This window comes from Corylus avellana, chromosome 10 (genome assembly GCF_965113065.1).
Source record: "Corylus avellana chromosome 10, dhCorAvel1.hap1.2, whole genome shotgun sequence".
Classification (NCBI taxonomy): Eukaryota; Viridiplantae; Streptophyta; class Magnoliopsida; order Fagales; family Betulaceae; genus Corylus; species Corylus avellana.
This window is the reverse complement of record NC_142499.1, coordinates 22662475-22675421: the sequence shown is the minus strand read 5'-3', so window position 1 is coordinate 22675421 and position 12947 is coordinate 22662475. Positions and strand designations below refer to the sequence as shown.

General features: G+C 37.2%; 2 protein-coding genes across 2 annotated transcripts; both read left to right on the top strand.

Annotated features, from left to right (window-relative positions):
• The first annotated feature begins 1884 nt into the window (after positions 1–1884).
• WNK5 (WNK family serine/threonine-protein kinase 5) lies at positions 1885–6957 on the top strand. Its single transcript, XM_059572209.2, has 6 exons — positions 1885–2665; positions 4120–4385; positions 4629–4852; positions 5076–5233; positions 5315–5621; positions 6097–6957. Exons 1-6 carry the CDS (start codon positions 2576–2578, stop codon positions 6780–6782), a joined length of 1731 nt encoding a protein of 576 aa, XP_059428192.2. The 5' UTR covers positions 1885–2575; the 3' UTR covers positions 6783–6957.
• A 677-nt stretch (positions 6958–7634) lies between these two features.
• LOC132162125 (2-oxoglutarate (2OG) and Fe(II)-dependent oxygenase superfamily protein) lies at positions 7635–9801 on the top strand. Its single transcript, XM_059572380.2, has 3 exons — positions 7635–8281; positions 8615–8936; positions 9580–9801. The coding sequence occupies exons 1-3, from the start codon at positions 7824–7826 to the stop codon at positions 9799–9801; spliced, it is 1002 nt and encodes a 333-aa protein (XP_059428363.2). The 5' UTR covers positions 7635–7823.
• The last annotated feature ends 3146 nt before the right edge of the window (positions 9802–12947 follow it).

Here is a 12947-nt window from a genome sequence, read left to right as displayed (position 1 = left end):
GGGTCATGGCGCGCGAACTTGTCTGTCTCTATTTACACGTGCACTTCATTGACAACTTCACTCCCTCAATTATTACCCACTAAATGTGTTAAAAATGAAAAATAATTTAGCAAAGTCAATGACATCAAGATAGAACCCCCATGTTTAGACCAATAATGTTGCTTTTTTGATCGTTGAATATTAAATAGGGGCGTCACGTATATAGAGAAAAGGATAAGAATAATAGGTGGTGGGAGACTTTCGTAAAGCCTTGTGTGTATTTTTGGCAACCAAAATCTTTCTATAGTATTATCATAGTAAAATATTAATGAATGAGTGGTTGTAGTTCAACAAAAGGGTACCTATAACCGAAACCGCCACCGGTAGATAGATATAGAAATCTCTCTATTTTGGCTCAATTTAAAGTCAAATGAAGATGAGTTATTTCATGATTAATTGTAATTTAATATTGTATATATTTAACAGTGTATATGATGTTACATGATAAATATGTTAGCATGTCCTTCAAAAAATTAGTTATACCATTCAATGTAACAATATTAAATCCTGATCATAAAAATCATTTTCCTGGCAAAATAGCATCGTAACTTCAAGAGAAACCCACCACTGTGTGTCTGACCTTAAACGATAAAAGGCGTATAGAGGATATAAACACCTTTGCTATATTTACACCAATGAGGTTGGCGGGTTCCAACTTGGAGAATTTTGTCCGTGTTAAAATCAGCCAAACTTGTCACATGATAAATATGTTACCATGTCATTCAAAAAATTAGTTATACCGTTCGATGTAACAATATTAAATCCTGATCATAAAAATCATTTTTCTGGCAAAATAGCATGGCAACTTCAAGAAAAACCCACCACTGTGTGTCTGACCGTAAACAATAAAAGGCGTATAGAGGATATAAACACCTTTGCTATATTTGCACTAATGAGGTTGGCGGGTTCCAACTTGGGGAATTTTGTCTATGTTAAAATCAGTCAAACTTATCTTCGTCATATTTTCATCAATTCTGCTCTTACAAGTTTTGGTAAATATAGCATGTAGTCAAATTTTGTTAAAATGTATATGTGTGAGTTTGATTGATTAATTAGTTTAATATTAGGAAATGGCTTTGGTTTATATATATATATATACCTTAACCAATTATATGGTGAAACAAATCATAAAAACAAACCAAAAGAAAAATCAGAGTCATGTTAAATTGCAATAAAAGATGAATTTATATATTTTAAAATAAATATTTGGGTTAAATATTTGAAAAATCACTTGGCAAAAAAAAAAAAAAAAAAAAGAGAGGGGGAAATGGGAGACTCGTAGAATTTAATGACTTGATTGTATGTGAATTATTTTTGCATTTGCATATATTAAGTGTTGAATCTTAATTAAAAAAATGTGATACTACAGACAATAAATGTGAAAAAATTCTTATAGAGTCCAACAAATCTCCGTCGGTCCGTCGCTGCTTAAATAGATAAATTTTATAAGAACTCTTTTAAATTTGTTTTCTTAATTACCAGCAATTTAAGTAGTAAGTTACTTAAAGATTATCCGATACATGCATGCAGTCATAAACTGGTAAATGCATTAAATAATGGGCGAATTAAGTGTGCTTCGAATTGAAGACCTGGCTTCTGAGCTCAGCCAGCAGAGCTGATCATCAACTACCACAAGCTCTCTGATCAGTCTCTCCCTTCCCCATACACACATGGAGTATATATATATATAACCAACGCCGTTAACTCCAATTCACCCGTCAGCTCCGTTATCTATTGACCAACATATGGTATTAATCCATCCACACCTCACAACCTCTTCTTCCTAACCCTCTTTTGTCTTTGCAAATTCCAACCCAACCTCTCCCAAACTTCTCTCTCTCTCTCTCTCTCTCTCTCTCTCTCTCTCTCAAACAATATCTTTCCCTTGAGATTCTGTCTCTTTCTCCCCTTTGAAATCCTTTATCAGGATTGCTCTCACATCCACAAATGGCTCTGTCAAGGCGTGCACACAGATTCTTCAAATTTAGAATAATCCAAGTTTCAAGCCAAATAACCCAAAGTCCCATAGACGATCATTTCATTTTCTGAAAGCTTTTTACGAAATAATTTCCCTCCACCACAAACATCTTCTCATCACTCTTTTTCTTCCTTGGCTGACGAGAAAATAGTCTCTCTTTCTCTACCACACACACAAACACACCCAATTAATCTGTGTCAGAAATCTAGGATATATATTGTCTCCTTCAAGCTCTTTGTTTCTGTGTATTAAATTCTCCATATATCAGACAAATGGTTCCTGATTACTACGAAATCTCACGTGGGGTTGTGGAGATGGCTTGGATTATGCTAAGTGTTGATTACTCGAGGCTTTTCTGGTTATTGTTCGGCGTCTTCTCCTACGAAAACCATGAGGGGAAGCCTCGGATCTTCTAGCACGCATGCCACTTGCAGCAGCTTCTTTCATCTTTATTGTCTGAAATTATTATTAATATTAATTAATTAGAATTAATATAAAGCAAGTATTGTAGAAGACGCAAAAAAGAAAAAAAGGTAGCAAGCGGTTGATTTCTCAGCTATGTACAACGGACGGTTGGGAGGATGCGTTGATGGAGCCAAGGCTCAGCTTGGATACGTTGAAACTGATCCATCTGGTCGCTATGGCCGAGTAAGTATATATATATTATTCTCAATTTCTTTTTTGTATATAGAAAAATCAAAATACAAATTGTATGGCAGAACAAATCTGGGCCTTTTCACCATTTCTATCATCTTCCCATCTCTGCCTGTTCTAGGAAACATATCCATGCAGGGGAATTTACTTTATTCAAGAATGATTAACGTATGAGATAACTAACTTGTGCAGTGCCGGCGCCGGCTACTCTACAAGACATATATTTGCATTTCATTTTTGTTAAAATATTAATAAAATTTATCTTTTTTATTGGTTTAAGTTTTAGAACGGTGTCCGTTTAATAGATTTCTTCAATCTAGTTTTTGAATTAAGGAAAACTTTATTGATTTTAATGCGAGTTTATCTCTAAAAATAATGTTAAAAACTATATTTTTATCACGCTTGGTTGATGTGACAGTATCAATTAGTGATTATTTTTCTTTTTTTAACGAGAGCTGATTCAAAGGTTGATTGATACTGTTATGTCAATAAATTAAAGTAGGATAAAAATGTGTTTTCTAAAATTACTCTTACTTCGAATTGGTTGGGTTAAGCTTCATAATATTACTAGTAATTAATGCTAAAAATCACACCTTTTTTTTTTCTTTTCTTTTTTTTTTTCCTAATATGTGAACATGGCAAGGTGTATGGTAGCCCTTTTTTTTTTATTTTTTATTTTTTTTTATTTTTTTAACAATAGCTAATCTAAGGATTATTGGACCTTAACACATTAGCAATTTAGCATAATGAGATAAAAATATATTGTATATATATAGCATTTCTTGGAGATTATTGATATCTAAATATTTATGTTATACAAGATTGATTAATTCACTTGTTATATATTACATGGGTCATTTGGGTGACATGATCCCCGTAACACACGCGACCTTTTTTACACCAACCTGGCCTGTCCTGCCGATGGGCTGAAGAGTCCACACCATTATTCATGGCGAGTGACACTGGCTTCTTTAGCAAACAAAGAGAAAAAAAAAATAGGAACAGAAAAAAAGGTCTGTTAGGGTTGTTGAGCCTATGCGATTTAGTGAGAAAACATTGCACCAAGAATTTACGTGGAATTAATCCAATATATGGAGATTACAAGGCCATCCCATTCAAAAGGAATGGAGGGCTCTTTCTTCGTATCATGTGTAAATGATCAAGTGTGAGAAGATAACACTCTACCTCCATTGTTTAAAGATGAATTTTAGTATCTTTACCCTATAATTCGCAGATTAATTGTCATAATGAAAGTGAGAGTACGATCTTTCTCAAGTGTCTACAAAAATCACCCTGTCCATTATGAACCCGAAAAAAAAAAAAAGAAGACTTTACGAGTTATTTGATCTTTTTGGACTCATCGTAGAAATTGCTCAAATAAGTGCACATGATTATGCAATTTATAAGTGAATCAATAGGGCATAAAACTGTTAATATTTGGGTTGCAGTTCAAGGAAATTCTTGGGAAAGGAGCAATGAAGACGGTGTATAGGGCATTTGACGAGGTTATTGGAATAGAGGTGGCGTGGAACCAAATTCAGCTCAAGGAAGTTTTTCATTCGCCGGAGGAATTGCAGCGGCTTTACTCGGAAGTTCATCTTCTCAAGAACCTCAAGCATGACTCCATCATGCGATTCTACGCCTCTTGGGTTGATGTTACTCGAAGAACTTTTAACTTCATCAGCGAAATGTTTACCTCCGGAACACTTAGAGAGTAATCATCTTATTTCCTTCTTTTTCCTTATTCTTTTCCTTTTTGGGTTAAATGTTAAACTAATGATCTAGTGTTAAACTAATGATTAATTGATTAAATTAATTTACTTTTTTCTTATCAGTTTAAGATTTTGAAATAACTAGTAATTTAACGTAGTATCAGAGTTAAAGAAATAACCGGTAATTTAATAGGCTTTTAATTTTAATTATAACCTTTATTAATGACAATGGGATGGTGATACAGGTACAGGCAGAAATATCAGCGAGTAGATATTCGAGCAGTCAAGAACTGGGCCCGCCAAATCCTACGTGGTCTTGCTTATATGCACGGCCATGATCCTCCCGTCATACACAGGGACCTCAAATGCGACAATATTTTCATCAATGGCCATCTTGGACAAGTCAAAATTGGTGATATGGGCCTTGCAGCCATCCTTCGTGGGTCCCAACATGCCCACAGTGTTATAGGCAATCTCTCTCTCTCTCCCTCTCCCTAAATCAAATCCCTTGCTAATTAAGCAATTGAGAGAAGTTCTTGATGGATTCAACTCTCTCGAGTTCTCCAAACACTTGTCCAGACAATTTAGTCCCATCAAAAGCATCTTACAATTACGGTCGGAGAATTTGGACTGGTTATTAATGAGACCAACAATTTGGTCTAGCTAATTTGTGTTTCTCATTTTAATATCAGGTACACCTGAATTTATGGCACCAGAATTGTACGAGGAGGAATACAATGAACTAGTAGACATATACTCCTTTGGCATGTGTGTGTTAGAGATGCTTACAGCCGAGTATCCATATAGCGAGTGCTCCAACCCGGCCCAAATATACAAGAAAGTTACTTCGGTAAGTTTAGGCCTTCACTGCATTAACTGCATGAGAATTTTATGACGAAAAAAGCTTAATTTTTCTTCTGATTTACTATAGGGAAAGTTGCCCAATGCGTTCTATCGAATTCAAGACAAGGAAGCTCGCCGATTTGTGGGGAAATGCTTGGAGACTGCGTCAAAGAGGTTGCAGGCCGAGGAGCTTTTGTTGGATCCATTTCTAGCGTCTGATGAAGGTGGATTGCTGCCCATCCCATGTCCGAACCCAATTTCCAATAGAACAGTACTGGTGGAGTCGCCACCTTCGGTGTCTGATCCAACAAGGAGTACTGATATGACAATCACGGGAACCTTGGACCCGGAAGAGGATACCATTTTCATCAAAGTACAAATTTCTGACAGGGACGGTATGTCGAAGCCTTTCTCTTATATGTGCACACATAGTTTAATGCGGATCAAGATTCACTACAATTGCTTGTCCAGACTGCAGCCTAAGAGATAGCTTTGATAGGACTTATTTGCCTTGAATAATTCAAGACCTGTTCGGACACCTAAGTTTCTCTCAATTGCTTGTCTGAATTGATTGTAATCCGGATAAGCAATTGTGTAACACTCCAGTCCTATATTAGGAAGATGAAAAAAAGCACACATAGAGTGGGTGATTTATAAAGATAGTCATGGGTACTAATTAAGTTCCACATTGCCTAATTACTCAGTGAAATTGGACTTTATAATGAATTTTAGATAAGTTCCAAATTGATTAGTCTTTTTGAAGTAATAACTCAGATATGACTAGCGCTTTTATATGTTTAGGAATATTTTGGTTTGTTTGTTACCGTTTTCACATTTGAAACTGGACGCATTTTCTATATAATAATGCAGGTCATGCAAGGAACATATACTTTCCCTTCGACATTGTACACGACACAGCAATTGACGTAGCGATTGAGATGGTTAAGGAATTGGAAATTAGAGACTGGGAACCACTGGAGATAGCTGGGATGATAGAGGAAGAGATATCTTCTCTGGTTCCAACTTGGAAGGATTGGGGCCCATCCCAATGCCATAATCAGCACAGCTTTAGCTATGACGAAGAAGAAGAAGATGATGACACCCACTACCCTTTCTACTCATCATCCTCTTCCTGTTCTTCCTCTGTATCTTGTCTCCCAGCTTTCAGCTCTTCCTATAAGAGTCATAATCGTGGCCATGATTGGCCACATGTTAATGCAGAATATTTGTCGTTTGTCAATGACGATGCAAGTTCCCAAAGCTCTTTGAACTCCTTCAAGTATTCCAATCTAAGTTACTGCTCGGGCAATGAAGATGATCATGATTTGAGTAGTATTAATTATGCCAAGGCCCGAAAGTCTACAAGATTCTGCCCTGCAGACCGAAGAAAGTGTGGTTCAAATCTCCCGCCTAAGCTGACAAGGATGCGGTCACTTGTGGACGTGCGTAGCCAGTTGTTGCACCGATCTCTGGTGGAGGAGATAAACAAGAGGCGATTGTTCAAGACTGTCGGAGCTATTGAGAACATTGGGTTTCAGGAACCGGGCCAGCTTTAAGCTGATGATGATCATGTTTGACTTTTTGAGTCTCAGACTCTCGCTTTCCTTTTGGTGTGTTTTTAAAGCATGAATGAATGCTTTGTATGTACATATTGTGGACTTCAACAGTGTGCTTCTTATTTTGGAACGAATGTGACATATGAATTGTATAAAAACTAAAAAGCTTTGGTTTGGTCCTTGAACAAGAATTAAACATCTTTTAGCCAACCAAAAAAAAAAAAAAAAAAACATTAAACTTCTTGGTAGATACCCTTGTGAGCTTTCATGTTGATCGATTTTAGGTCCACAACCCCAACAAGGTTTCGATTGAAGCCCAAATCAAATTGTTCATTTAACAGCATCTCCATGTAGATAAACCTGTAAACCTAATCTCCCAATCTTTTTTCTTTTTCCTTTTTTTTTTTTTTTTTTTTTTAGAAAATACAATTTTTTTTTTTTAGATACCATATGTCAACATGTGATTGGTCCACGTGGAATTCCGTTAAGTTAACTAACGGTCAACTGACAGAGGACTAACTTGGTCTATTATCAAAACCACATGGACCTCCTGTGATAAAAATGAAACTTCAAGAAGAAAAAAATAAAGTTGAGAAATTCCAAGAAGATTTAAAGTATTTAACCCTTTTTTATATAACCCGTAAACCAGACACAAACCCATATCTCAACATAATTCGTGCCTGACACAAAAACAAATTGCTACCCCCGTACGAAGATAACCTAATATGTCAGTATTTGAGAAACTTCTTGAAGCTAGCCAAGTAGAGAGAAAGAGGCCTCATAGATTAAACCTTATATAACAAGATTTCATCATCAACCACATTCATACACTAACAACGTAGACCTGCGTACTACGCCTAACGTGCATTACGATTTACGACCACCACCACTCGGTCCCCCTCCCTGCCCTGCATTTTCATTTCGACAGCGAACCAAAAATAAAAAGTTCCTTTTATAACCTCACCACCTCTTTCTCGCTTTATCCTCCTCTTCCTTAATCTTTTCCTTCTCAGTTTCCAACACTTATAAACGTGCGCTGCCATGGCTACTATGCGCACGACGGACACGTTAGACCCACCTCCGTCTCCGATCCCCACCGCCACCGGATCGCGCTCCGCGGCCAACCAGATCTTCACCGAGTACCTCGAGCACTCGCTGCGACCTCCGAACCTCGCATTGCCGGCAACCACACGTCACCCGATTCCGTCCGACGTCGATCTCCGATCGCTCGCGTCCCGAGGCCGCGACTCTGTTGATCGGCTCCTCCAATCGGCCAGGCAGTACGGCGTGTTTCGGATCAGCGGCCACGGGATTTCGAGCGAGGAGTTAGGGTATTTGGTGGAAGAAGCCGAGCCGGTCTTCCGGAATCCGGAGGCTCTGAATTTGGTGAAGCGTAACGGGAATCGGGAGGAGATTGTGTGGGCTCGTTCTCGTAACGAGAGATTAGAATCGGCGCCAAAGTTTATCGGGTCAGAAACCGAAAGGTATCGGAACTTCAGGTAGACTCGCAACTTTTGAATTACACGTAATATATATCGGTTACCATAATTTGTTAAGTTGGGCCTAACTACTCCAAGGCCCAACTTGTTGAAGTTTGGGCCTGAAATTTTCAAATCACATAAACATGGATGGATGATGGATCACTTGTTGGAATCTAACTACGTAGACGTAATAAATATGTTCGAACGTTATTAAAAAAATTTGATATTATATACTTTGTTAAATACACTAACATTAAATTCTAACCATACATCTCCAACAGTTCCAGGCCTTTGACTAAATCTAATACTATGAATATATGAACTGTCACATCAATTTCTAATTATTTGCAGGCAAATTATGGAGAAAGTGGCAGGTAAACTTGATGCAGTAGCGAAAGAGTTGATTGAAATTTTCATGGAAAATGCGGGTAAGAAACATTGTGATGGAATCCAAGAGAAGGAGACTGTTCTTGCCTTGCACAGATACGATCACAATACTCTCCTCATGGAGAAAAATTCAGTTTTGTCAAATGAGAAAAACGAATATGGTGATGCTCTAACCCTCCACCTTCCCTCCCAGCATTCTCAATTTCATGTTCAATCGAAGCGAGGTCCTTTGTCTTTTGAACAAGGCCCAGACACAATTATTGTGACTGTCGGAAAACAGCTAGAGGTAACTTTGTTTTATATATTGGTCGTCTTTTTAAATTGGTTATTCATAAAACTTGTGTCCATTTTGGCTGTTATAGTGTTTAGGGAGGTAATTTATGTTCGCGTCTCAGGCTGAATTAGGTCTAAATATTAGTTTAGTTTATATATATCAATCATAATTCAAACTATTTAATTAAACGGGTTAAACTCATTACTCTTAACCTGTTAATTTAATATTTAATTCGTATTGAGTTTCCAGGTCGTGACAAGAATTGTCAACTTCGAACGTTGTTTGTCGGGTTCAAATTGTGTCGAATTATAAGTTTAAGACTATATAAGGCAACATTAACACAATCCATTTAATTAAATGGATCAAACGCCTAAATTCTAATCTACTAATTTCTTGAACGCTTCGTGTTGTGTTTGTGGGTATTATCAAAATTGTCGGGCCTAAATTAGTGTCAAATGTCAATGTAATGAAAATGTTGGCCCAAAAAAGCTATTGTTTGCAACAACTGGGATGGGCTTTCCTCAGTGTGACCTCAGGCTCAAAAAAAGTCCATATTTTAGATGCACCAAATTAAGCCCAATTTTTCCATTTCAAACTTCACAAAGGCCAGTGTGAGAGAACAGTTTTAACCAAACTTTCAACTTTGTGACAATAGGAATGGAGCCTGGGAGAATTCAAAAGTGTCTCAGGGGAAATGATCATTGCACCAGATATCCAAGGAATCCCAGCCTCTTACTGTGTAGAGCTCAAGTATTCGTCTTCAAGTACATATCACAGTTTTGACAAAAACTGTAAGACAATTTCCATAGCTGACCAGATCCTATTTGCACTCATCATTATACTTCTATACAAAGTTTTTGTCTATGCATTGTCATGATTTACACAAACACAAGTACATATGTTTTGATATGATTAGTGTTCGAGAAGTTTTCTTTTTCGTCTTTTAGATAATTCTCTTGGTTATATTATATACAAAGTTTGTCTTGCTGCTTGATAAAGAATAACAAAAAATGTCTTCACTGTTGTATTATTGTGGTCTTGTGGGGTGAATTGCAAATATTATTTCATGAAAACTGTTCCTCCAAATCATGCAAATTTCTTTTCCCAATATTTTACTGAATGAGTTGGATGCAACCCATACAAGACAGAAAAAGAAGTGTGTGCCTGCTAATATTATATTTGTGGTGGAATCAAATCTGTGATTAACTCTCTCTTTCTGGTTGGGTAGATGATAATGCACAGGGTCCCATCGTAGGTGGTGAATTTAGGTTTCTAGCTACTTCCCCAAAGTGTTGCAAAAGATTTTAGATTCTCTCCTACAATTTTCTACCCCAGTAAAAGAGACTGAAAAAATTGCTTCAACCATAGATGGAAGAAATCAGGCGAGCATACGACAAGAAAAAAAAAACAAAAGGCAGGTTGGTTGTAATTAAATTTGATTCATCGTTAGGTAGGTTGGTGGTTTTTTAGTTTTTTTCAATAGGTTTGGTTGGGATTGAAATTCAGATTTCCGACAGTTTTCTATATTCAAATTGCGGGTAATAAACTAATTCAGACAAACAAAATTTATAAAAAGTCATTCATATTTTAGGATCTGAAAAGAAAAATTATGGTGATCGACCTCAATCCGTTTGAAGATCAGTGAAGCTGATTACTTATGATATTTCAATCCTGGCAGTTTCTTCACTGCTTCTTTTAGAAGACAGATATGATTTTTTTCGGTTGAGATGTCGTAGATGAGGCCCCACGTGAATCTAATGATAAACCCTTGATAGATTTTTCACACTTGGATGAGATTTCAAATGTACACTGTCATCGATCAAGTACCTTGTATCACGGGTACAACAAAAGGTCTCTCCCATCAGGATCCTGGCAGATACATCTGTTGCATTATTACCTCGTTTAATTATTACCAATTATTGGATTTATTAATTAAAAAAATAATAATTAAATAGCTGGTTTGGGTCTGTGAGGAGTGGGTGGAGCTAAGCCGCGATAAACGGCACGGACCGCACTAGAATTGGCTGGCCGCCGGCCCGACTCTAGAACCACCATTGTGCAACTATTACAAAACCACAATCTTGCAAAAAAGTCTACCATTAATTATCAAGTGGCAGAATTTGATTGGGGCCTATCTAATTAATGCTCTGAACACGGCAGGATTTGAAACAGAGAAATATGTGACGACACAGTTGATAGGTTAAGTGGAAATCTTTTGGTTGAGGAAGAAGAAAGAAAACAAAGTGGAAATCTTGAAGTGGTTATTGGAGGAACCAACCACCGTCACCGACGCATTGTCGCATCGGCTTGTCTGGTTTGTAGATTCATTTCCGTGTTGTTTTCTTTTGTGGGTAAGCGGGGAGGAAAGCAAGAAGGAGAAAAAGACAAGCGCACCATGAGTCGCCGCATTACTAAACTAGCCCCACCCCACCCCACCCCACCCCACTCCGCCCGTATACAATGACACGTCCAAAATCAAGATTTCCTTTAGATTTTTGTCTCCCACACGTGCACTAGCTTACCACATCAAGAGAAACCTTTCACCTCCTGGCATGGGTTATTTTTTGCTCAAATTTCTTGTGATCTTCTATGATTTTGACATGGCCAACACGCAACCAAAAGATTTTCATTATTCTTAATTAATGTTCTCAATTTATTACCACTAGTAAAATTAAGTTAAAAGTGAGCTTTTAAACAGGTCGCATTTATTTTAACTTAATACTATTTGTTTATTAAACAAATTATTAAACCAAACATTCTTTATAAGAACCGACTCGTAAATCCAAGTTGTCGCCTCTACAATTATACCACGTACATCCCACTAGCAAATTGAACTTTTTCTGTGTATTCTCCTTATTGTCGATATATTTACATTTTATAATTGTATTTTCTATCTCGAGAGAATGAAATATGTTGGTTCAGTAAATTATCAATAGATTTACCTCAGTGAACTCGCTGCATGAAAAATAATTGAATAGTCTAAACTCAACATGTGGCGAGTATCAAAAGAACCATATTTAGTAGAATTTGTCAGGCTCCTGTTAGTCCTCTCCCGTTCAAAGATCTTGATCCTATTTAGTAGCTTATGTTGAAAATCTCTCTATTTAGTTATTATTTCACAAATCTTAATGACTTAAACATCACAACATCTAAAATCCCCCCAAAAACCGACTATAATAATTTCTTATTTTGCAAGTAATCGGTCGTCGGTCGACCAAAGATTGGTTCAACAAAAATGCAATAAGCATAGTTTGATTGCAACACGTCAAATGTTGTGGGCGTGCAACCAGTTATAACAAGCATAGGGTCCTGGTTAAACACGTGGAAGATCTAGCAAAACGCATGTTGAGCAATAATTGAAAGGTAGCTGATGGGGTATAATGGTTTACCTAGCCGGCTAACCCCAGCCACAGCCACAGCCACAGCCACAGCCCACATGCATGCATGCCCCCTTGGCGCTCACCAGTCTCATCATATTATTATTTACCCAAAAACCATAAAACATTATCAGGCTCAGAGATAGCTCTGGGGTGACAGATGACAATGGCGACGAAGCAAAAACCAGAGTCTTCGGATTTTTGTTTTGTTGTCATGGACGCTTCTCAGGTAGTGTTCGGTGTTTCTTGACTTAGTAAGTTAGTCTCTCCTTGCGGCTCGCCGACAAAAACCTGCAAAATTTATCCTGGATTGTCCTTTTCTTTGACGTCCTTTGATTCCTTGTTACGATTTTGCCACGTGTTGCTTCTGTGTTGGGGTCAAGTGGGAAATATCAACCAGACAAAGCATATTTCGCCACGCCAGCATCTATTCTTGCCAATCAAAATGGTGGGTCCTCTCTGACGTGGGTAATGAATATCGGTGGTTTAGAATATGTATTTAATCCCTTGCCATCAACTATCAAGGTATTATTCTAAAAAAATAAATAAAAAAACTATCAAGGTATTATCTTTTTTATTATAAGTTTTTTATGGGCGCAATTTGTAGTGTTTCTCAATGTCCCTTTCAAATTATGAAAAAAATTGT